This window comes from Atractosteus spatula, chromosome 4, assembly GCF_055471065.1.
Source record: "Atractosteus spatula isolate fAtrSpa1 chromosome 4, fAtrSpa1.hap1, whole genome shotgun sequence".
Classification (NCBI taxonomy): Eukaryota; Metazoa; Chordata; class Actinopteri; order Semionotiformes; family Lepisosteidae; genus Atractosteus; species Atractosteus spatula.
In genome coordinates, this window is record NC_142709.1 from 16,369,538 (window position 1) to 16,394,657 (window position 25,120).

At 43.4% G+C, this 25,120-nt stretch overlaps 1 protein-coding gene across 1 annotated transcript in view; it reads right to left on the reverse strand.

The window, feature by feature from the left end:
* The window catches only part of dop1b (DOP1 leucine zipper like protein B), a 57,986-nt gene that overhangs the window by 17,837 nt on the left and 15,029 nt on the right, over nucleotides 1–25,120 (reverse strand). Inside the window, exons 3-23 of the mRNA XM_088913750.1 lie at nucleotides 23,679–23,860; nucleotides 23,092–23,262; nucleotides 22,373–22,562; nucleotides 20,861–20,959; nucleotides 20,460–20,583; nucleotides 20,034–20,143; nucleotides 19,255–19,366; nucleotides 17,781–17,901; nucleotides 16,697–16,816; nucleotides 15,412–15,523; nucleotides 14,261–14,482; nucleotides 13,466–13,818; nucleotides 12,830–13,215; nucleotides 11,803–12,074; nucleotides 7,917–8,069; nucleotides 6,235–6,335; nucleotides 5,893–6,083; nucleotides 3,718–5,338; nucleotides 3,220–3,331; nucleotides 2,155–2,349; nucleotides 1,613–1,738 (exon numbers count right to left, since the gene is read on the reverse strand). Coding sequence (XP_088769876.1) covers nucleotides 1,613–1,738; nucleotides 2,155–2,349; nucleotides 3,220–3,331; nucleotides 3,718–5,338; nucleotides 5,893–6,083; nucleotides 6,235–6,335; nucleotides 7,917–8,069; nucleotides 11,803–12,074; nucleotides 12,830–13,215; nucleotides 13,466–13,818; nucleotides 14,261–14,482; nucleotides 15,412–15,523; nucleotides 16,697–16,816; nucleotides 17,781–17,901; nucleotides 19,255–19,366; nucleotides 20,034–20,143; nucleotides 20,460–20,583; nucleotides 20,861–20,959; nucleotides 22,373–22,562; nucleotides 23,092–23,262; nucleotides 23,679–23,860 — 5,073 coding nt within the window. The remainder of the gene's footprint in view (nucleotides 1–1,612; nucleotides 1,739–2,154; nucleotides 2,350–3,219; nucleotides 3,332–3,717; nucleotides 5,339–5,892; nucleotides 6,084–6,234; nucleotides 6,336–7,916; nucleotides 8,070–11,802; nucleotides 12,075–12,829; nucleotides 13,216–13,465; nucleotides 13,819–14,260; nucleotides 14,483–15,411; nucleotides 15,524–16,696; nucleotides 16,817–17,780; nucleotides 17,902–19,254; nucleotides 19,367–20,033; nucleotides 20,144–20,459; nucleotides 20,584–20,860; nucleotides 20,960–22,372; nucleotides 22,563–23,091; nucleotides 23,263–23,678; nucleotides 23,861–25,120) is intronic.

Below are 25,120 nucleotides of genomic sequence, written 5' to 3' on the forward strand. Positions count from 1 at the left end.
AGACACAATAATGTGCTGCAACTATTATCTGTAATCAGGAGCGGGGATGGGTCTTTAAATAGAAGTTTATTGGGCATGTTTATCTCTTGTGGATGAAACCCTGCATTGTGTTTGACTGCTTTGATAACATATATTACTCAATTTTTAATAAAATGATAAAGAATAAAATTTTACCTCTCAAATGTTTTAGGGAACCTTTCAGATGAAATTAATTTACAGCTACAGGTGACTACGGAAATGCCTCTAAGGAGCGAGATAGAATGGGTAACACCTGTCTAGTGACAACATTTCCAGCTTCAAAGCAAAAAGATGTTTGGCTGAGATGCAAAGGGAACAGATTCAGTGTCCAAAGCAATCAGAGTTTATCTTGGTTTACCTTAGTTAATGAGATTATGGGTAAATGAATAAGTATCAATCAACAGTCCAGAAAGTCACCATATAAGAAGATAGTGAAGCAGAGTGGTAGACAGAGAGAAGATAAGGGGGAAAGGAGGACAGAGCTCCAGAAAGACCAGACTGGAGCTAAGCATTTGAACCTTGTTAAGAGAGCTTGCTATTCTGTGTTTTTATGGAACTGCGATTTCCTGTTTAAAGAATCCCTTGGTTAAAAACAGCCTCTCCTGGTTTGTGGGTGCATTTTTAGAACAGGGGGATAGGTTCCCATTCATTTGGTGGCACCTGGGTTTACAGAGAGAATTTTAACCATAGGTTGTATTCTATATAGTTTGAAGGCAGCTTATCTCTTCTTTTGGACTTTGTAGGTGCTATTTAAAAGTTGAATACTTGGTAACAGTCTGGGTTTTTTTTTCTATGGTTAGGATGGTAGGTCTCTGCAATGCCAATACAAATCGTAAATTTGTACACAGTGTTACCTGTGTGTTGTATATTTATGTTGTGTGTAGTTTAGTGTGTGTATTGTTGGTGTTTCAATATTTGTTGTTTGTTAAACCAAGTGTGCCCGAATTATTACTCTTTTCACCAAAGCTGTGCCAGAGAACAAAGAATTTATGTGCCTCTAACTATACCAACCACTAGAGTATATTCTTGGCAAAATCATTTACACGTTGTGATTATGATTATTTAATTTAAGTACTGAGTTTTATGCTCAGTCATTTCCAGACTTTATTTTTGTAACAATATAAATAAAACAAATGAAAACATATAATTACGATATGCACTGTATTAAGAAATATCCTAACATGATTTGCCATCTCCATCATGCAAGAATATGCCAGAAAATCTTCCTGTGATTTAAGTTTCCAGTTAATTAAACAGCTATTCAACTGCTTGACACTACAGGTAAAAACCTGCCCCTGTGAAAAATCAGAAGCTAGAAATCTTCTTTAACACAAGAACGATAGTTAAATTCCTGAGCCAGGAGACCCAGTGACTTTACTGGTTCTACATGAGGCGTTAATTACTTATATATCATTGACCTCATTGGCTTAATGTGACATGAGCTCTAGTTCTTCAACCACTGTGCATTTAAAGATTCTTCCTGCAGGCCTATGGGCCAGTGGGACCAGGAACGAGTATCAGCTGATGAAGAGATCATCCAGCCAAAAGCTCCTCTAGGACCCCGACCAAGACCGGAGGTTCCAGGAGGTTCTACCTTGTTTTTACTGTAGCTCTTCCGGCCCTTCCTGCTGTTCCACACTGCTGCCACAGCCGCCATCAGCTGCACCCCGTACTGGGCCGTGAGGGGGTTCAGAAACTCGAGCACTCTCTGTCTCAGGATCTGCAGTACACAATCAAAAGCACAGTTTAACAAAGCAGGTCAGAGTGCAGTCTGCTAGAAGGCTTGTGCATAAAGCTGAAGGACAAAACAAGCCCAAGAAAAGGAACGACTCTCACGTCCCTCCCTCCTGCACTCCCATCCTGCTGTGTGGGCGGGGGATACTGGGCCTATGAGAGTTTTTAGGCCATATGGTGTAGTGTTTTGCTCACCGCAACATTAGAGTGTTGAGCTATAAAGCAGCTGCAATTTGGAAATTGTAGCAGCAGCATGTTAACACAAAGAATAAAAAAAAAAACTACAAATCATATGAGGTATCAAAACAACAGACAGAAATGAACTCTTCCGAAGTATATATAAACCAGTTGCCTGATGAAACTCAAGCACAGCTGGTACATGAAGAGAGTCATGTCACCCACTTTGGTGCTTTTGAAGTATACGGAGGTGGACGTGTTCTTGCTGGTCCCCAGGGGTGCTTCCGAAGACTTCCTCTGGGACTCCTCCTTCCTGAGCACACCCCACAGCAGTGCCATGGTGTTTGTGATGCGAGGGAGCTCCTCGACTATGGCGTTGCGCGCATTCCGGACATCGGCGGGATCTGTGCTCACTGGGGCCTGGGAGAGGGGAAGAGCCAAAGGTCATCAGGCTGCCGTCCGTGATAGCACTTGTTACTATAATACAAGCATGATTCACACAGGCCGCTGGAGCCATGTATAGGCCAAGAAGAGCATGCTTACTGGGTCAGTCTGCATCACTGCATTTTTTTTTTTATACGGTGCACAGAGCATTTCCAATATTTAAAAATCTCATGTCAGCGCCCTCCAACAGTACAAAAACTGATGGTAACATACATTGATCTTTCTATGTTTATGATTCAGTACAGGCTGATCCCGAACAAAAATACGAAAGCGAGCAATCGAGACTAGCTTCTTAAGCTCTCTCAATGTGCACTACAAGATACTGCAAGCAGCCATGATCTCTTCCGTACATATTAGTCAAAACCTTACACACCCTTCAAACCCAACTTGTACTGCAAGTGTACATTTTCTCAAATCTATACAACAATAATACAAATCAAAACTGCGGAGAAAAGAAAAAATTGAAAACAGTTAAAGGTACCATCTTCAAATGCTCTCCAAAGGCACTTTAGGGGGATCAACCTCCCCTCACTGTTGGACTGGGAAGGGATATGGACTTTGGAAATTCAGAAATTCAGCAATATTGCAAACATGCAACATGTTGTTGTGATCAGTAACGGAGAGAGGATTCTAAATATAGCAAAGTGTTTTCAGTTGAATGTAAAAGCCACATCACAATGAAAACCTTTTTTCTTGTTCTGGCACTTTTCTGAGAATGATGCAGTGAAACTCACTCCTCATGAAAAACTTAAGTGCAAAGCACATGTACAGAAATCAATTCTGGTAAGACGGAACTCTGAGCTCCAAAGGACTAGATGAAAGCCAGCTAGCTCCTTCTGCAATGACCTTTCTGTGTGTGCTGGAGGTCTCCAGTAGGCAGAAGTGAGTGATGGTAGTTAGGCCTTCCAGAAGAGTCAGGGGGTAATCTGGGGCGATGTTCTCCCTCTTCGAAGAGAAACTGTTTGAAGATGAACACTAAGTTATTTATTGAGTCACAGCACACAATATTATCACAGCGCATAGCATAGGTCTGTATTATTCTAACAAGCCACTCAGTATTTTCAGACCAGTATCCCTTTGACAGCAGTCACGCTATTTTAGTTTCAGTATAAGCATAAGAACAAAGCTGTTAGTTCAGGGTTGTATTTTTTCATGCCATTACAATCATTTATCAAAAGTGTCTTCTGTTGAAGACTAGCGAGACTGGTAAACAACAGCTGATTCTATATTAAAACTCTGGGATTAAAAAGTTAAAACATTAATGGCGATTATAAATTCTTTTTCCTGTGATGAACAGTCCTAACAAAATTAGAAGTCCATCAAATAAATGTGAAAAAATCTCACCCTGGGGTTGTCTTCACTGATTCATACTCGTACTGCTTGACCAGTTCATCCAGGTTCTTGCAGATCTGTGCAATGAAAGGGGCCACGGTCATCCCCAGGGACCTGCCCAGGTAAGGCAGGGAGCTGGTCAGCAGGCTCACCCAGGGTGGGTGCATGCCATAGCCGTATTGAGGCTGCAGGGCCCTGACCACAGCAGATACAAACATGCCTTGAGAGGTGATGGGCTGGGCAGGGATGTACTGCAGGGCCTTGATGGACTGCTGAAAGTGAACAGCTGTCTGCCACTCTTTTGCCAGAGGAGAGGAGGCCTCCTGCTCCTCGGCAGTTCTTCCTCGGAGGTGGTGCTCCAAGACGATCAGCACCTGCAGGATCTTGAGCAGTTCGATCTGCAGGGGGTGCTCGCTCCAGATCTGGTCTTGGCCAAAGTTTATCAGGCTTTCCTCAAACAGGCCATCCTCCAGGAGTTCCTCACTCTTGTCGGGCTGCGCGGGCTTCTGATTGACGTACATGGAGGCCGAGAGGGACAGCAGGACATACTGCTGCACCTTGCAACTGGACAAGAGCTTCCTTATGAAATCCATGTTCTTGCCTTCCTGAGACTTGGCGACCATCACGAGTTGGCTCATCAGACGTATCAGGACCTCCACGCTCTTGACCTGCACATCTCGGTTTCCCAGCAGGTCCCGGTGACTAACCGTAAGGTAGCGGGGATAGTAGGACCTCAGAAAGCTCAGGCAGAGGTAGGTGAGAAGTTCAATCAGCAGGGAATAGGGGCAGGAGACAGGTGATTGGGGTTGAAGACATCCATAGAAACTCTGGCCCACCAGGGCCTCCTGGTGACGTGCCAAGAGGTTGTAGATGAGGTTCAAATGGGCAGTGGAGCTGGTGTCCATGCTGGTGGTTGACACGGCTTCCACAAAGTCCCTTGGGTTGGTTTTGAGCACTGTTTCTAGGACTGAGAAGGCATAGAGGACCCTGGTGGAGTCATACGGCTGTAAATACAAAAGCACGTGCTTGAAGAGAGAGTCAATCATCTCCCTTTTCTCCTTTTGCCGCTTCAGAAGTCTCATGCGGGCCATGGCCTCCAGCTCCTGTTCCTCATCATCGCTGGAGAGCGATTCAGAGGCTTGGGTCCTTTGGGAGTCTATCCGGTACATGGCAGGGAGGCAGCTATTTTCACATTGGCCTTTCCTGGGGTTCCCACTGCCACCCACAGGTCTGCCCTCATCATCGTCATCCATGCCATTGCTGTCATCAGGGTGCTGCAGGTAAAGTGCAGAAGCCGAGCTGGTGTTCTCCGTGGAGATCTGCGCACCACTGCTGTCGGCTGACTCTGTGTGCTCGCTATCCTCGTCGCAGTCCTCTCGCCCCTCTGCCAGCTCAGGCCCATCTCCCTCGTCATCCTGAGGGGAAAAGGAGTCCTCGCTCCTCTTGTCTTCCACTGGCTCCTGCTGAAGCCTGACCATCTCTGGTATTCGCTCAACTTCTGCCCACAGTGCCTCTCGGTCCACTGTTGTCATCCGGCTCAGGATGCTTTCATCCAACGAGCAGCTATCTGCCAGGTCACTGAATGTGTCCTTGGAACAGGCCCTTTCCCTGCTGTTTAGGACCTTCAGGTTTCCTAAACCAGGTGGGAACAAGACACATTACTCTGGGGAACAAGTCTACTTGAAGGCAGACAATGTTGACAAGCTGAGAGCAATGGCCTATGGTATCGTCTTCTATATAAGTGTGTGTGTATGCGCAGATGAATGTAATAATATAAATATAAATATAAATGCACAGTAGTACTAATGTAAAATAAAATATCCCTGCACTAAAGGGACATCTCTTTGGCACCAAAGGAACATCACAGTAGAGTACACAAACCCCTGACCAATACAGGTTCTATGTCAAAGCCAAATCCTTTTATGGGCAACATAACCTGTTATGCTGGGAAATGGGTTAGTCCTTAAAATCATACATTTAATTAAGACATAGTCAATTCAGGTAAAAAAATAACTGCACCCAGGTTAAACTGCACACATCCACAGAAGACAGTCCCTGTCACTCATGCTGGAAGAGATTTTATAAAGCCAGATCAAATTTATCAACCTTTTAAATCTTGAAACCTCGTGAACATTCTCCACGCGGAGAACCACAGGCCTCACACTCTCGCTCCACTCTCGCACTTACCTAGAGTGAGGTTCTGCTTGATGCAGTGAATGGCCGAACGCTGGGTTCTGGGATGGAGAAGCAGCAGCAAGACTGGCTCTAGAATCCGGACCACGTCGTTCAGGGAAAAAGCACGGACCAGCCAGCTCTGGGCAGCTGCACTGATGGCACCATCTTGGCTGTTCAGGCTGTCCAGCACCACAAACAGTGACCTGAAAACGGACAGCACCATCCTCACCAGAAATGAAGGGGGAGTCCACTAATTTCTGAAATTACCAGCTAATGAGTCGGTCAGAAAACAGAAAGTGTTCAGAACTAATTCAGGCAGTGAAACGGTATTGGCTTCTGCACCCAACAACCTACCTATCAAAGGATCTGTTGAGCGACATGGATCTGCTGCTCTGTATCTCCCTGGTCAGGTGCCATAACACAGAAAATCTGTAGAGCGCTTCCAGCCTGTTTGCCTGGGAGCAGAGTTGACAATAAGAAGTAAAACTCACAGTATTAAAAATACTTTAGCAATGGTATAACTGCACAACTGAAGCTCTCTGTTTCTGGACAATCAAACACATTCTAATGTTTTTAAAATAAATATCAACCTATATTTATTTTATTACCAACCTATAAAATAAATATCAACCTAATATGTTAAATATAACCTAATTAGGAACCTATTTCCTAAAAGAACATGTCAATCTGTCAGAGGAGCTCTTGTGGCCATTTATTTTATCTCTGTGATGTACATTCGATTATTGCTCTATTTCTTAGGTGTTGTCATTTTCAGTTAGATCCAAACGTACTACGAATGTTTCGCGTTAGAGAAAGCTGAACAAATGAAATTTCCTAACCTAACTGGAAAGCGTTCCTTAGTGTGAATAAAGGAGAAATTGCCTCATGTACAAGGCAAAGTATACAAGGGAAACAAAGTTATAAGAGATTTTGCAGTATGGCTGTTGATACCATGACTTAGCTGTTTGAGTGTGCTCAACATGTACTATAAGCAGCTATAATAGAAACAGCAGCAATTACTTTAATATTAGGCTGAGAATTATTAAAACCACTTAATTTCTTTAACAGATCTCTGCCATAGAATGTTTCTCTTTTTAATAATGTCAGGGTTCAAGTGCTCTCTAATAAGAGACATTTAAGAAAGTCAAATATGAATCAGCTTTTCTGCCAGTAACTTTAGAATACAATACTGTTTTAAGCAATAAAAAATATCTGCAGGATTTACAATCACAGTATGTAAAAACATCTCTTAAATGTGATGCAAGACTAGAATTTAGAAGTAAATGTTGATTCACTACCAATAGCTTCAAAAAGTTACCAATAAGAATTAATAGCTCAAGGATAGTGATTGCTATCAGGGCATAAATGAAATTAGTTGTATTGACTTAATTAGCATAAAAAAGTCTGAAAATGATTAAAGGCCATTCAGTCCACCTTGCTCGTTTGGTCTCTGGTTAATTGATCCTAGATTCACACCCAGCAGTTTCTTGAAAGAAGCCAGGGTATTGGCTTCAACTTCATGACTGGGAAGCTTGTTCCACACTCCCACAACTATTATACATTAAATCAAACCTCATAAAGGTGATGGCATTGTTACCGCTGGTGGGGATTGCTCATTTACACTTACTATCTTGACTATATTATTCTGAATGTGTGAAACAATGAGGATTGCCGTGCTGTATTTACACAGCTGTAAACATACTGGAGGACAGAGTTGATTCCTAATAATTAATCTAGCTGCAAAATACAGTGATTCATGATGAATCAAGTCAGAAATACTGAACAGTGGCTGGACCAGTCCTAGCAAGGTCATTAGGCCAGACCTCATGTGGATGGATCATGAGCCAGTGATTTTGCTCTGATCCCAAGAGACACAACACTCCACTCTTACCCGCACCTGCACAGACTGGCCCTCCAGGTACAAGCTTGGCGACCCATGACCTCGAAGACCCTTAACCTTGTCACACTGGCTCTCTAAGACCAGGGTTGGTAACCCTGGACCTAAATTGACTTTTGCTCCAGCTCTGCTCCCTCACCTTGTCCCTGTGAAGCAACGCCAGGCAGATGATGTCCTCGCAGATGCTGGAGGAAGGAGCCAGACAGTGCAGCTTGTAAAACAGCTCCACTCCGGTGATGTGATGCTCGCGGTGTTCCATGTTCAGCTGATTCCACAGCACCTGAGCCACACGCTGGAGGAAGAAGGAGGAAAGTAACACTCTGCTTACCTTTGGAAAAAGTGTACACTTTTTGCCACAGAAGCAGAAAAAGACTAAGCTTTATCAAATACTCCTGACACAGGTTTCCTTTGAAACTGCTAGGGAAAACAAATCAGTCCTCATTTTCTTCCTCTGAGGTTTTACATAAGGATGTTGCAGATGTCTGTTCAGCTTCATTGCTGACTTCCCATGAATTGTGCCTTGTGAAACAATATAAACATGCAATAACCAAATAATCCATGATACATCCACCCTCATATCAGCTGCAGAACCTTAACCCTGAAAAACCCTGGCAGACAGAGGGTACATACAGCATAGGGCTTACACCCTGGAGAGTATACTGGTCCAAGGTGGGGCATTCTTACACACATGCATGCTGGCTTCATACCAGGAAGCATTCTGAAGAGTCCTCTGTGAAGCATGCCTTTAGAAATAACCTGAACCCTTCTTTTCAGATTGTAAGACAAAACAGAGTATCTTTAACTTTAATGAGGTCCTGTAGCTACCATGCCAGAGCCTAAAGATTCACTGAAGACATGAAGCACTGCTGTGGGAAGGTCATACTCAGGAGGAATAGGTAACAGTACTGTAGAGACTGCAAGCTCAACCTTCAGCAATTTACTCTCTGCCCAGTGGTTCTCACCTGAAGCGGGACAGAAGGCGAAGTTGAGATGCAATTGAAGTTACACAGTAAGAGCCAGGCTCACGCCCAAAGTGGGAAAATAAACAAAAGTTACAATTTCAATTGCAATATTGCCTTTTCCCTGTATCATATTTCTAAGGTGGGTATATCCACCGTGCATGGAAAATTTCAGTATTTCTCTTAGAAAGTGTTTCTCTATTAGCTATTGATCCATTTATCTCTTAATTTTGCAGGATACCAAGAGCTCATACAAGATGGACATAATCTTTATTCTATCCTGTTCAGAGAGCTCCCAGATTGTGTTTTGTACATATACGGAAATAATCCCAAGACTCAGTCATGTGGCAGGCACATAAAAGTGGCACACAAGAATGGTTACAGTCAGTAAGAGACCATTTAGAACATAAAGCCCATTTAGTACTTGGTAGCTAATTTATTCAAGGATCTCGTCTAGCTGTTTCTTGAAAATAACCCAAGTACAACATGGCTCTATGGCTTGTTCCATAGTTCAACAGGCCTTTGGGAAAGGATGTGCTGCCTGTTCTTGGTTTTAAAGGCACTTCCACACAGTTTCCACCTGTGTCCTCTGGGTCGTGTTTCACTGCTTATTCTGAAGAAACCCTCTGGGTTGACATTGTCAATGTCTTTGAGGACATAAATACCTGTATCAGGGTCCCTCATACTCTTCCCTGTTGAAGATCAGCAAGCAGAGAGAGTGAGATTTCAATATAATCCTTCTTGGGTGAACCCACATTTCTTGCTTGTTGGACTCCATTCTCTTTGTTTTGCTTATGCTTCTCTGTCCTTTGAGTAAAAAAGTGATCCTGGAACTGGGCTTTCACTAGTTAATCATTGGTGTTAAACGGTACCTGTACTTTTTCATTTTCAGTAGTTTTCCGAGTTCTCTAGTTTCTTTCATGACCTGCCTTTGAACATGCTGTTGGTTTTCCTTTAATGAGCTGTGTTAACTGTACCTGTATTGGCCCACTGAAACATTCTCATTGCTAATTTGATCTGCTGTAAAGTTACTATATTTTAAATTGTTCTCTACTACATGCCCTCAAACATAATCTAAAGTTTCCGGTTGAGTTATAATTGTAATATATAACCCTAACTGGAAGAAAAAAGCTAGGTTATCAAGGTTGTCAAGGCAACAGCACCATGCAGATGTATTGCTAGGTAGAATAGAGGGATACTCATAGAGGGATCCTGAAGGGGGAAAGCCACATATGACTGAACATGCTCTCAGGGTCATTAATTCAACAGTGTCCTTACTCCCACCTTTCCTGCAACATATGATACCACTCCAGTACGACATGCAGGTGTGCACTTTATAAAGTGAGAGACAGGAGAACCGGCAAAGTCAGACAGTCCTGTATAAGAGGTATGCAAAGAGGTGAGAATATTGCACCAGGTGTTATCAAGCTGTGCTGTAAAAAATGTTTTGCATAAAGGCGATGAGTCAGGTAATATAACAGGGCAGCTGCATGAGCATCAATAATGGTATTCAAGATTCTTATGATTATTATGACTTGTATAAGAAAAACAGCTGGGTCTAACCACTGTCACTGCAGCTGAAGACCAACCCCCTCCTCTTCTACTCTAGCTGGCAAGAGCCTGCCTTCACAGAGTACAGCTAGTCAGTGTATCATGGAGCAGGAGTACAAGAGACAGGCTGAGTTTAATGGGCACCAAGGTGTCAAGTGGCTGTATTTGTCTCTAGAGAGACGTGGAACAGCATCCAGAGCTGTGACGAACATATCAGGGCTCACACAAGAGCCCAAGCTTGCAGTACATTTTTAATGGTACATTTTTGATGTTACACTCTACAATTGAGTAGAACACTACCTTTAAGGCATTCCAGTAATGTAGGTCAAATCAAACAGGCTGAAATCTATGGATAATCCACGGTCCAGTGAAAGCGAGCAAAATGTAAACATAGAAGCGCAAAGAAGGTCTCTTCCCAGCTGTGCTCAGCAGACAGCTGCCAGCAACACAAACACTAAACCCACAGACATGCAGCAGCTGCTACCAGAGCAGAGAAAGCCAGAAACCATTCCACAGCCCAATCCCAAAAGGCATACTCGCAGTCAACACTCAAAACTATTTCAAACCAGAGGTCCACCTTTGAGCAAACAAACTCTTGAGGATTTCAGCTCAACACATTAAGCAGAAAGATATGGTAATATAATTAACATTTTATATATAGGTGCGACTTTAGGGGGCAGCTGACTTTCAGCATGTTCAGCACTTTTTGTACTTTTCTAGCTTGATTGCTTAAGAAGGTTTGGAGCAACGGGCTTTGTTTTGCTGTATTTACGTAGCGGTTCTTGAGTCTTGAGGCAAGTAAGCATGATGATAGACACAGATGATCAATAAGAACCTTACTAATATATTATATGCATATTAAAGTCATTGTAAAATCATTAAATCAACCAAATAAAACATCACTGATGATCACACCCTTCCTAGTGAGTTCACTAAGCCAGCATCCATGGGAATGAACCAAAGCATAAAGAAAGGGGGAACAGGGAAGGAACATCATCCTCCTCTTCTTCAAAACATGAAAGGCTGCCTTCCTGAAATTAAACGCGAAAACTTTTTATATAAAAAGATCTTGTCATCTTACTTGGAAATTCCGATTTCCTTTACTGCGGAACCCACAGGCTAAAGACATGTTCCTTATTTAAGTGTCACCTTTGTTGAAATATGGTTCCCATTCATTTGTGAGCATCTGTTTAGTCTCTCTTTCCCCTGCTGTTATTGTAATATGAGCACAATATCAATAGGTATAGATGCTTTTTTACACTTCTGGAAAAACCTAATGAAAAGATTTCCCCACTAAAAATGATTTTTTAAACTATGAAACTGAAAATAAACCAGAATATGAACAAAAAAGAATTAAAACAGAATCCCCTGTCTTGCAAGACGAGATGGGCAGCTGAAACAACCTACAGAAGCTGCTATTATTAAAAATACTCTGGAGCACTGGGTCTTGATACTATCATACAATATGCACTTAAAAGACTAATTGAACAAACGCCTACATTGGCTGTGGCCTACCAGGTAGAAATCCGTCTTCTCTGCCATGACCTGAAGGACTCCGGGATTGATGGGTGGCACAGTGACCATCTGCAGTCGGCCACAAAAGGGGTTGTTATCGGAGCTCTTGTAGCGGCGGTTCTTGTCCTGGATGACCAGTGCCAGAGACTGGGAGTGGTTGACCAGCTCCAGCAGGGTGGAGATGGCCACATTCTGAATGTGGCAGTCCTTCACGAAGCAGCACAGGGTCATCAGTGACTTGAGCCACATGGGCAGGCTGCCCTCCCCGTTGCCTGCCAACAACATCAATGCCCGTTACCATGGCAAGTAGTGATGGCTTCCACACGAGTTTGAATTCCAAAATAGGTCAGTTACCTTATGAATAATACACAACATTTTACAGCTTATCCATTAACAAAAACATATTTCTAAAGTCCAAGGGTAGGTACACCTGAACATCACAGATTTATATCCAATCAGAATCTAGTTTTTTTTTAAAACTTCAGTATTTTGCATTGCATGTCAAATACTCATCTCCTAAACTCCTAATGAATCACCTACAAAAATTTAGAAGAGCACAATTTTTTTTGACTGAAATTTATAAGCTTTGCCAGACTAGTACAAACAGGCATTCACTTTTAAGGTTACAGCTCCACTGTAACATGGTTAGAGTACATTCATGAAGAACATTAATTAATCTTCAAGTACAGTAGGTAGCCTGCGTCAACACAGGTAGGCTGCAAAGGAACAGGTAAAGGTTTAGTCCATGCTGAAAGGAAAAGAAAAGAGACCTGAAGGAGGCTCCACAGCTGAAACTTTGTGTCTCTTTACTTTTTCTTCCGGCCTGAAATAATCCTTTACCGGTTCCATTAATTAACCTTTTACTGTTTAATATAAGACGAACAAATCAAGGCTGACAACATTTAACTTCTTATTTTCTAGTAAGAACTCAAATCCCACAACTTCAGTTGTGGATAGAAAGAGGGATTTGAAAAGATAGGAGAGTGAAAAGATTTGGGGTCAACACCCCGAGCAGCTCGAGCCTCACTGAGCTCCTGGAAGACGGCGGTGTAGAGGACTTCGGTCTCCTCTTCGGACAGGTAGACGGGGAAGGTGGTGCACTCCAGCAGCAGCTGGCAGGTAGCTGCAAAGGCTTGGCGGCAGTGGTCAGAGATCTCAGCTTTGCTCCGCGGCACATATCCTGTCGCCCAGGCCCCTGCCGCGGGAATGTCCTTCTTCTCCTCCTGCGGGGGACCCTGCTTCTGCTTGCTGGGGCTGAAGAAGCCAGTCAGCTTCTCCTTGAACTGCGGCATGGAGATGGGCCCAGGTTCCCAGCTCTTGGGGCTTCTCGCGGCCTTGCTACCCTGACTCGGAGGGCTCGCTGGCCTGTTCTCTACCTCCCTCTTTTCCTCCTCCACCGGAGCCAGCAGGTACCTGCGGGGATGAGTTGAGAATCAGTCTGTAAGGACTGGACCACTTCATTGCATTCACTGAGGGAGGGATCGATCCCCTCTGTTTTGTTTTTTTAAAACCCCAAATTCAAATGAACACCTTTAAAAAAAAATATACGGACTCTACTGTGAACAGTCGTGTCAAATAAAATCTGTGTCATAAGGGGTTTGGTATTCTTCCCTATGTAATATCAACGAACGGGTCACCACTAGGCATCAACAATCGTTCCCACCTGCTGATGAAGGCTGCCAGGATGTCCTGGACACAGCGGGCCATGTGCTGAACGCTGCCGCCCTTCTTCCACACGTCCTCCCTCTCTGGGGAGACCCCAGCTCCTGCCCCCCCACTGCTGGTCCCATTGCTGTGGAAGTGCTCGGAGGGTGAGGCGCTGAGGCCCAGGCCGCTGTCCTCTGAGCGCAGTGGAGCATAGGGTGCTTCTTCAGTCAACTCGGCATCGGGCTCTGCCGCCCCATTCAACTCCACCACCTCCCGGTCTTGTTCCTTGGCCTCCTCCTCCTCCTCCTCCTCCTCCTCCTCCTCCTTCTCCTTCTCCTTCTCCTTCTCTGGCTTCTCGTCATGCAGTGTCTGGTATCAGGAGGAAGGCGGTGAGTCAGTGGGTGAGCCTGTGACTTTGTTATGGTTTATTACAGTTGGCGATGGAAGCAAAGTGAGGTTTCTCTGGGGCTGGTTTTAAACCCACCAAGGTTACAATGCTTACTTAGGCACAGAGAAGCTGGACTAAAGGAAAACTTTAGCTAACCTACATATGAGAATATGTACTTTTCAAATCTATCAACAACAGAAATGCAACCACAAATTGAGGCACTATGACTTTACATACAAAAATACTCAAAAACAAATGCTTAATAAGACATTAAATTTTTTTGAGCTGAGTTTCCGATACAAATCTTGGTCAATTTCTGGATTTAGAGATACTAATTGCAAAAAAGAAAGATTCCAGACCAGTTGCTTTATTAATAGGTTGACAGTCGCTTCTTAGAGTCTGCATTCTGTCCTGTCCTCCTACCTCTCTCTCCCCTTCAAGGTCCTGGTTCGCCTGTGCAAGTGGCTCTACCTCGATGTCCATGTACGCCACAGGCATCTGGATCTTGCTGAGCACTTTGAAGCAGGCCCTGAGGCCCTGAGTGAGCTCCGGCAGGTGGAGGCTGCCCATGTGCTCATGGAGGGCCTGCAGCATGTTGTTCAACATCTGGGGCAGGTACTGTGTCTGGATCTCCGAGTACAGCTCCTGAAAAGTCCAATCTGCTGTTTAACTCCAACTGCACTATAGTAGGAAGCACATTTCCCACCCCAGTGTCCCTTGGGGTATCAGTACAGGGATACCCCAGAGATGTCTGAAGTGTTCATTTCGAGCTCAGTTTCGACAGACGCAGTGCAGGTATTTCTAAAGGCTGTAGCACTTAACATTTGGACTTCCCTCTCATATTATGCAAGGTAACTTACAAGGTTCACAGCTGTTTGAATGCAACATATTAGACCTACAAGAAAATGATTTTGCTGATCAAAATTTCAAATTAAATAAATAATGTTCGCTCACTTTCCCTTCTTAACAGAACTCTAATGGGGCCTGTTGCTGAGTCGAAGGAGGGAAGGCAGAATAATCTATGCAAGTGTTGAGTACCTAATTTTTCTCCTGCAACTATAAAGCAGCTTAAAACACATTTACTAGAACACATTTCTCCATGTTCCTTTTTCTGGAACGCATCTCTGTGCTGAGCAAAGTGTCACAGTATAAGCCTTCCAACATGTCTAGAAACATAAATTAATTCAAGATTCAAACTAGTGATGGTATGAGCTTAATTAAGGGTACAATCATGTATTCAAGTATGTGGTCATCCAGTACCTGGATTAGGATACCCTGCTCTAGTGTGGTGAGGTACAAGAGACAAATGGCCATAGAGGCAGTCTAAAAGCCTAAAGAAACCATGGAGACTCTTCAGTTTGAATCAGTTTTGAGTTAGACTCCACCTCCGCCGTTGACATCACCCAGATGTGACCCTCTCAGACTAACATAATGATCCTGAATGAGATCACACAGGGGGAAGATACAATAAAATGTAATTCATAGTGCTGAACAAAAACCCTACCATGGCTCCCCTACTCTAGTGGAGTGAAGGGGGCCTGGCCCTGACCGAGCGAACGAGGCATCTTGCTCACCAAGGGGATGACGTCGAGGAGGAACATGATAAGAGTGCACAGCTCGGACACTGAAGGGAGGGGGCTCCTGTCGTTCAGCCTGGTGGCGCTTTGGTCATCAGAAATGCCCATACTGTGAAAGAACACACAAGGTAACTTTGAACTTTATTGGCCTGGAGGAGAAACCAGGCTTTCAAATAGACAGTACATAGGATCATCTTTGTAGATATTTGTAAAGCTTCTGTCCACACTAGTCATTTTAGCCACATCAGGGGTTTAAATCTATAATAAAAGTACTTATTTAAGCAGGTAATATTCGCCTGAAGAGCTCTCAATACTATGTACGAGTATGCTGTTTGAGGCAGTGTGCAGAGATGGAGTTGTAAGAACATTTCTACGGAACCCAGCTCATTCAGATTGCTAGGAACAGGAATGCCAAATTCAGTGCCAGATCTTCTTTATATCCTTTGAAAATGATCTCTGGCACTGTAGGTCCCATGTAGATTTCCTTCTGAGCACTAGCCCAGTGCTAAAATGAGAAAACTGCCTTATGTACACACATCATGCCAGTAGCCATATCACTCTGCAACTCACAACTGGCAACCCACTGAAGCTAAGCAGGTGTGAGCCTGGTCAGTACCTGGATGGGAGACCTTCTGAGAAAAACTAAAGTTGCTGCTGGAAGAGGTGTTAGTGGGGCCAGCAGGGGGTGCTCACTCAGTATAGTGACGGGGACACTATACTGTAAACAGGCGCTGTTCTTTGGATGAGACATAAAACCAAGGTCCTGACTCTCTGTGGTCATTAAAAAATCCCAGGGTTGTTTCTTGAAAAGAGTAGGGGTGTAACCCCGGCGTCCTGACCAAATTTCCTATTGGCCCTTACCAATCATGGCCTCCTAATAATCCCCATCTATGAATTGGCTTCATTACTCTGCTCTCCTCCCCACTAATAGCTGATGTGTGGTGAGAGAACTGGCGCACTATGGCTGCCGTCGCCAGAAAAGTGCTATATAAGTGCAAACAATAATAATTATTATTATTACATAGAATGTATTAACATTTGTGTGCATTTGAAAATCCTACAAATGTTCAGCTCTAAAAGAAACAACTTCAGTGGCCAAAAAATAGAGAAAAGGCTTTTTTTGGAAAAAAATATAAAATCAAGTTAACCTTCTGTGCTGTTACGGTTTTGCGAGTGATTTTTGCTCTCTTCCTCAGTACTTACAACCTCTGAAGATGTTTTGTAATATCAGGAAAAAAAGGCTTAACTAACCCAAATATGAATTACCAATAAAAACATTTACCTGAGACAGGATTCAAAACACCTGGTCATGTAATCCCACAGGTATTCTGTACTCAGGGAGCTGATCAGCATGTTCGCAGTCTTGATGATCTCCGAGGCATTTTTGTTTTCTTTAATTTTGCTGTGAATTGAAGAAAAACACCGGATGAAACCCACAAGCTACTAATAACACTAGAATTCTATCACACAGAAATAACCCACTCCCTTTCGATACGTCAAACAATGTGAAACCTCAAACAAATTCTGGACCTTTACAGCACAAAAAGAATCTTGGGAGGGTGGATTCCCATTGATTTCCAGCAGGGAAAAGAAAGAGGGCTGTAATGAGAGAGTTAACGTTAAGTCTAAATCTTGTCACATCCCTGTTAATGGCTAAACTATGACTTTCACCAGAACTCTGCACACAGCTTTCAGCTCCACACAGACACAGGGCTGCAACTGAATCCATACAAATCCAGCTGCAGGAAGTGAAAGAGGACCATGTCTTCCGTTAACTGCCACATCTTAGAGAGCAAATCCAAAAAAGCCTTAGCCTCAGATCGTCCCACTATTGACTGCCTGCGACTAGGTAATTTTTCTAAGAGGTTAGTTTTCCCTGACCCTTTTAAACAGTGCCCCTTTATTGCAAATATGTAGTAACAGTATGGCTGCCAGTTGCTCCTTTCTTCATTTTGTTACGTTACTTGGCAACCAAAGCAGATTAGATTAGATAAACAATGAAGGTGCACTACCTAAAGGATATTTTTTAGATTTTTTTTGCATTTTTATAATTTTGCTGTTGTTGTTTTGGTGTAAGTTTCAAGCCTTGTCAATGAAGAAATAAAAAGTATGCCGTCGCTTGGTATCAATTTTAGCCCTGATTTGGAAGTGACTCCATGTTGGCTGCTGGCTGAATCCAAAATCCTGCAGGAGTAGAAACAGCTGTGACAGTAGGGACTTTACACACTGGGAACAGCTCCAGATAAAACAGAACAGACATCCGAGTTCTGAACACATCACTTTCACCTCAGTACAAGCAGTGCAAGCTCTTCACAGAGGGACAATATTTTGCAAAACTAAAGCAAACAGCTAAATCAAACTCCTACCTGGAAAGCTGGTTCCCACTGTGGCTGGAACTGAGCTGGAGGTCATCACCTAGCATGTCTTTGCAGTACCCATAAAAGGCTCTTATAACTTCCAAAAGCAAATCTCCAGTGATCTGTGGACCTGATTATTAAAAACAAAGATCACAGCGTGACAAGACAGGCTGTGCTTCTCCATTTTATGTATAACAATCCAATAGGTGCATGCCTAGGATAAGTAGTTCAGGTGGGTAGCTGCGTCAGCATGCGTAGGCTGCAAAGGAACAAGTAATAGGTTTATTCCATGCTGAAAAAAAGAAGAAAGAGAACACAACGTTTCGGCCGTGGAGCCTTCTTCAGGTGTGAACCAGGATCACACCTGAAGAAGGCTCCACGGCCGAAACGTTGTGTTCTCTTTCTTCTTTTTTTCAGCATGGAATAAACCTGCCTAGGATAAGGCTGATTGGCTCAATATAAAATATTAGAGGAATTAACCCTCAGAATCTTTGCTTTGTGTTAAAATTTATATTGCATTAATGAGCTGGAGAACCAGTTATGCAGTAGGGGTAAACAGCACATTCCCCACCTGGAGACCCACAGCATTCCTTTCTGGAGTTCACTATTACTGCCTTTCTCTGAAACAAGTTCTTAATATCCTTTCACCCCCAAAGGAATGTCACAATATTTAATGGTTGGGAATCTTCCCTGTAAAAGCCATGCTGACTATACTGAAGAACTTCCTCCCTGGCCACATTTTATCCACTATAATTACTCCCAGTGAAGAAGGTGGGATTTGCTTTGTCTCTGTTCAAATTTGACCTTAAATTAGATAATGTTATAAAAAGGATGCGTTTCCTAGCACTCATTCCTCAGAACAGGCACATTGCACATGACTGTGCAGGAGACACTCCCTGTTTAACAAACAAAGCAGCAAAGGCAGCCGAGTTCTGAACATTAATCATTGAGCCATGAACATTTTAACAGAAACAAAATCCCGGAAACTTTTGACATTTCACGTTGCAGGCCGAGTTTAGTTTAGTAAACGTCACAGGATACGCATTTTCAACACATTGTGAAAATGTTTCGATCTTTTTACATGCCAGAAGGATTCAGTTAACATTTGGAACAGACAATGGGGATTCATAGAGCTCTCAAGGAATGCCTTTTGAGTTAGTCAAGCTGGAAATGCAAACTTCAGTTGTCTGTTAACAATTTATAGCATTTGAAGGAAACTGCTACACCTTTTGAGTTTTGGCATATGTAATTATTTTTAGAATAATTTTCAATGTCAAAGCCTCATTTTTTTATTTTGGAAAACTAAAGAAGACAACACATAAGCAAACTTCCAAAGTTATCTCACAAACTAGGCGAATGAAGCACAGAAGTCAGCTTCCCTTTAGCTAAATATCGCAAGAGTTTTTGATCTCCTACTATGTTAAAATTTTATTTAAAAGCTTCTCGCATATTAAGGAACTTGAGATCCCTGACTGTAGTATACCGATTTCTGGCTTGTCCAGCAGACTGATCATGATGCGGAATGGTTTCAGATACAATTGCACATTCTCCACGTCAGGCTCTGCGTTCTTCTGCCTCAGAATGTTGATCAGCGCCTGTCAAAACACCACAAAAACTGTTCTCAAGGGGTGCAACATCAGAACTGAGGCCAATGTGTAAGAGACAGGCCTGTCCTGAACCTCACAAGTGATTGTTGCACTCAACTTGGAAATAAAACACTGAGTCCTTGTGAATCAAAAAGGACTTAGTCTTCTGTCTATCTTGAGCCCTTAATGGACCATTTGAAACTTTTGGGGGAAAAAAAACAATTAGGATTCCAGGTTCTGGAAACAGAAGCTGTGAGAGATGCACACAACCAGTCGGAGCAGGAGAATCTGTCGCAGTATACGACATCTGTTTAAATTAGTGAGGAACAGTGCAGGGAAAATCAAATGATCTCTGCTGGAGTGATAAGGTTATGTGGTTACATAGGAAAACATGGTAGATTATTTCTGCAGCGTTGCTCATGAAAGCCTATTTCCAATGGACCACAGTACATGCAGGGACAATACAGCAATTCAAAACAATGGCATTTAAAAGAAACAAGTAAGTCTGCAAGTGACTGACAGCTCACACCAGATGAGTTTGTGCTGGCGTGCTGGTGTACTGTAGTCACTGTTAATATAACAGGCTGCAATACTCCACACTGACCACAGGGGACTCCAGTGAGGTAACCTAGCTCCATGATTACCACTGCATGTGACATCACTGCGCCATACTGACCTGGACCAAGAGGTCCCTGGAATATTTCTCAAAGTAGTACGCAGCATGGTCCTCCATAGACGTGGACAACTGTGGATCTGGGGCCAACATGCCACCTTTAATGTCTGTACCTGAATACCGAACAGAAAGATAACATGAGAAGTCCTCCATTAAATGCTTTAAAAAGAGCCCCCTTCCCCAAAGAAAAAAACAGTTTATTCTAGAAAAACTGTATTTTGGCATGGACTGCCATTCAAGACCCAGTCTATACCTTACACATAAATACAGAGGGTGTGTTTGCCTCATTACAAATAAAATGCCCATACGGTGATCATGCCATAGGGCAAAGTATGGGCACGTGGTTTATGTGCCATAAGAGCTTGTTTATTGTATTTGGTGGGCAATACAGGGGGATGGCAGGTGAGACTCCACCAGCACGCAGCATACCCAACAGCCAGGCGTACAGCCGCCGGTTCAGGGACATGTCTCTGCGCAGTAGTGTCAGGGAAGCAGACGAGACCACATTGACCATCTCTCTGCGGGTCAAGGGAATGCTGCTCTCCTCCGGGTCCTGAGGACCGAAAAGACAACAGTCACGTTCGGGGAAAATGAAGCCCCCTGCCAGCTTTTGTTAGAATTAGAAAAAAAATATCCAATACTAAATCAATATGTCCAGCCACAATTTGATTAAAGATTAAACAAGATCACAGAATAAGATGAACTAAACCTTGAAGCACAATCCCCACTTTTAAACACTAGTAAGCTACAATTTGAGGGATAAAGCTGAGAGGTTTTGTGCAACCAGAATGCTTCTTCTGGGTTATGTGCTGTTAGGATCCACATCTTACCAGACATGCGCAAAAGGGGAAAAAGAACAACAGGATCTCCAGCATGTTCCTCTGCACAAGCACATTCGAGTCCTGCAGTGACAGGCTGATGGATTTCATCTGAAAAACAAGGAGAAACCCTTGCAGAAAAAGACAGATTCTCCACAGTCCCTGTTTCATTTACGCAACACTAGTTTGCTGCTGTGGCATGAAGTTTCTATCCATTCTCCTTGCTGATCATGGGCTGAGTTGTTTTCTGACTTGACATGGGCTTATTCCTGCACTGGTAATAAAGAGATGACAGTAATTCCTTTTTCAGTATGTTAGCATATGCCATCGGATTAATAAATACACAACAACTGTATTTATTTATATAGAGCCTCCCAAAGGTTGCAGGGACCCAATTCATCCACTACTGAAGTGCAGCCCCACCTGGGTGACACACAGCCATTCTGCACTGGCAGACCCACTGCACAGGAGATCATGGAGAAAAGTAAGTAACAGTAGAATCTAAGTAGAATGTTGGTTAGTCGCGACACTGGCTGAGACTGTCAGGAGGATGTTTTCAGATTAGCATTAATCGACACTGAAAACGTACAGTACCTATTTAAAGTTAAGTTAAAGGTAGTAGCTCTAATCTTGTAGTTAACCTATTGGTTAATTAGTTAATATAAAGGAACAAGTAATAGGTTTATTCCATGCTGAAAAAAAGAAGAAAGAGAACACAACGTTTCGGCCGTGGAGCCTTCTTCAGGTGTGATCCTGGTTCACACCTGAAGAAGGCTCCACGGCCGAAACGTTGTGTTCTCTTTCTTCTTTTTTTCAGCATGGAATAAACCTATTACTTGTTCCTTTGCAGCCTACGCATGCTGACGCAGCTACCCACCTGAACTAGTTAATATAAACATCACTTCTGTAAAAGAGCTGGTAAAAAATAGCCAGGTTAGTCCAATAAGTCTTCAGCACTGGAGCTGCCCATCAGTATCAGATTCAGAATCAGGATCACCTTTATTCACCAAGTACAATTCATGCACAAGGAATTTACTCTGGTATACTTGGTGCTGCAAAACCATTCTACATACACTATACACAAACAAGACAATAGACAGCATTGATACAGTGCACCTGTAACTAGGAATTCTGGTTTACCAAAAGCTCAGTCCTAGGAAAGAAGCTGTTCAAGTACCAGGTGGTTCTGGTTTTAACAGACTAGGAAGTGTCTTCCGGACGTTTAGGAAACGGGTGAAAATCTGGGTGAGAGGGGTCAACAGCAATCTTTCCTGCCTGCTTCTATGCTCTTGCCTGATTGAGGGATTCTCAGCTGGCTGATTCTCAGGGGCAACATGGGTATCTGGTTTTTATTTCACCTGTGCTCTTGATGTGCCGTTTTACTGGAACTAACTGACTGACCAATTGCTGGCTTTTCAACAGCATCTGTACATAAGTGAGGAGTGACCCAGAGATCTCTAACAGCCTTGGAACCGTACATCCTCAAGGCTGGACTAGACTTGCACTGACCCACACAACACTCACTAGCAGCTTGTTGTCCATTCCCAGCATGTAGTTCTGCTTCCTCCCCGACTCGGCTCTGTTGAAGTGGTTGACAATAAAAAGGGAGGCTGGAAGACGAACCACGGGACTGATCAGGACACTCCCCCACAGAGCACCATAGAAGACCTTCTGCCCAACCAGGAGGGACAGCTTGACGAGAAGGGCATCAGTCCTGGCAGAGAAAGGGAACGTTTGTTAGAAACTCTTGTCGTAGTCTTGGCTATGAATTTGAAGCTTTGTTGAGAATGGTATGAATTGCCTAATTGATCCCGAAATTGTGATGAGTTTTTTTTTTTTTACATCAGATCAATATCTAAAGCTTTTTTTGTTCTGGAATGCAAAGGCTTACCAAGACCTCAAATGAGAATTGCCAATTTCGTGTGGCCGGACACGTTCATACCTCAAGGCTGGAACTGGAATGGGAGTGAGGAGGAGCAACAATAGTTATCACCATGTACAAACATAGTCCAAGATCACCTGCTGCATCAATAAAATCTGTCAACAAGCAGAATCAATAAGCAGAGGTGGACCTAAATATTTTAGTTCTTAAGTTCACTGAGTGCAGCAAATCTCAAGGTCAATTCTGGTGTAAAACCAAGATTAAGGCTTCTAGTGTGCAGGAGAATAACAGAAACTAGGCATGTGCTTTCTAGTTTGAAGTAGTGTGTGAAGTCCAGGAAGGCTCCAGAAGGATACTGTACCTGTCGTAGACTTCCAGGCCTTCTTCCAAGCCCGGCAGGAGTCCCGTGACGAAGGCCTGGAGGCTCGGCAGCAGTGACTTCTGCAGAGGAAGGTAGTACCTCTCGTACAGGGTCAGTAGAGCTGGCTTCACTGACATGGCAGCGTGGCCCAGCAGAGGAAACAAGCCAGAGCTAAAAGCAGACCAAACCACACACGAGTCTTTAGCAAAAGGTCATGTAGAAAACAATCAAGGAAAAAAAAATAGAGATGTTAGTATTTAGGCTACTTCTCAGTTTCTTTCTACCATACTGGCCACTTCTAAGCCTCTCTAGGAGTCTTCAAACACTGGCTGTGCTTGCGTGCTGGGGCGTGGGATTAGAGCCTAATGGTTAAACACTGTGCGCAAATGAGTGCAGATTTCTTCGGGAATCTCCAGTGATTTTGATTACTGTTCATGGCATGGAGCATGTGGAGCCATCCATGAACATATCTCGGCTTCACTGCCTGTACATTTACTGTCCTCTTCTGGTTGGACTACCTGATCTAAACTACCCCACTAATGTAGCACACCCAACCAGGTGAGGGTTATGAAAAGACTCCAACACACCTGTAAATGAACAAGTCCTTGGCCAGCCATTTCGTGCCGATGATTTTAAATATGACCTCGTACGTCTCAAGTGCTTTCAAGTGGACCCCGCTGGGGAGGGCAGGATGCAGACACTGAGCCAAGCGCTTGCCAATGATGAGGCGCTTGGGGAGCAGGGAATACTTTAGGTTACTCTGCAGGGCCTGCAGGGACAGGAGCAAAGCAGAGGTCAGGTCAGAAACCCTTTAGAAGGGCCTCCCAGAGTAACCTTGCTGGAACACCAGGGCAGGAAACCCAGAGCTCCAGTTCAGAGGCTGAATAACGTAGTTTATTAGTCCATGAACCCAATCGTATCACTTCCACAGAGATGACTGATTCGCTGTGAACCATCAAGTGACCAGAATGGGCCTCTTCTCACTAGTAACTCGCTTCATGCAACCACAACCTGTGCTCTGACAATAAAACGGTGTCGAGATCTTTTCCAATTCTGTTTACTGTACTTGTGCTAGTCTACTCTTCAGATAGAAGACCCTTGTGGTTAAGGTTAAACCAGCTATTTTTAACATCACTTTATACCAGGGAAGCAAGCAAACCTTTCAATTTCAAAAAGTCTTAATGCATTAGTTTTTAAAGAGTTCCCAAGATGCCATTAATCTCACATTTCATCAATTAACACACTGTTAATCAACAATTTCAGGGTATTTGTGTCACAATAAATAATTCAGACTGATAAGAATGTCCACTGCCAAGCACAGGTCAGCATGTTAAAGAAGAAGATTGGAATCAGTTCTGAGAGGTAGTATTTCTCAGCTGGAGCACTGTGGCACAGTAGAGTGCCTTCAGACAATAATGGGTATGGCACTGAATTTTGGAAAAATCTCATGAGAAAATTTAAAAAAAATGGAATAAATTCATTTTTGTTTCTATATATTAGTTTTGTGGAGTAACAGTTGAGTGTTCGGTGTTCACACACTCAGCAGAGGGGCCATGCTCAGAAACCGCGCAAATGGGAATCACGTGTTGCAAGACAGTTTTCAGCAGTGAAGGATGCAAAAAAAACAGACCAACTGATAGTAGCTGAGCAAGAGCTCCGTAACAGTCAATGAGTGTAAAATAACAAAAAGGCCACAGCAAGAAACAGTGAAAACAGTATGCGCTTCAGTCGACGAGCCCACACCCTGCACAAGCTGCTGAACTTTAGCCATGCAGCTCCTCTAGACTAATCAAACACTGCACATCACACACCCAAAACACATGGAGCACGGGACTGTTTGCCTAACAGATTCAAATAAAAACCCTTTCACGAAATGCGTTTGGATTGTCAGGAATATGGCAGCTGGAAATCTGGAAATCAGACAAGCACACACACGTTAAACCCTTTTGAAGACATTGCTGGAGCCCGACTATACTGTACATGGTCAAAAGGCGGTCTTTTAATCTGCAAGTTTGCAGAAAAAAAGAAT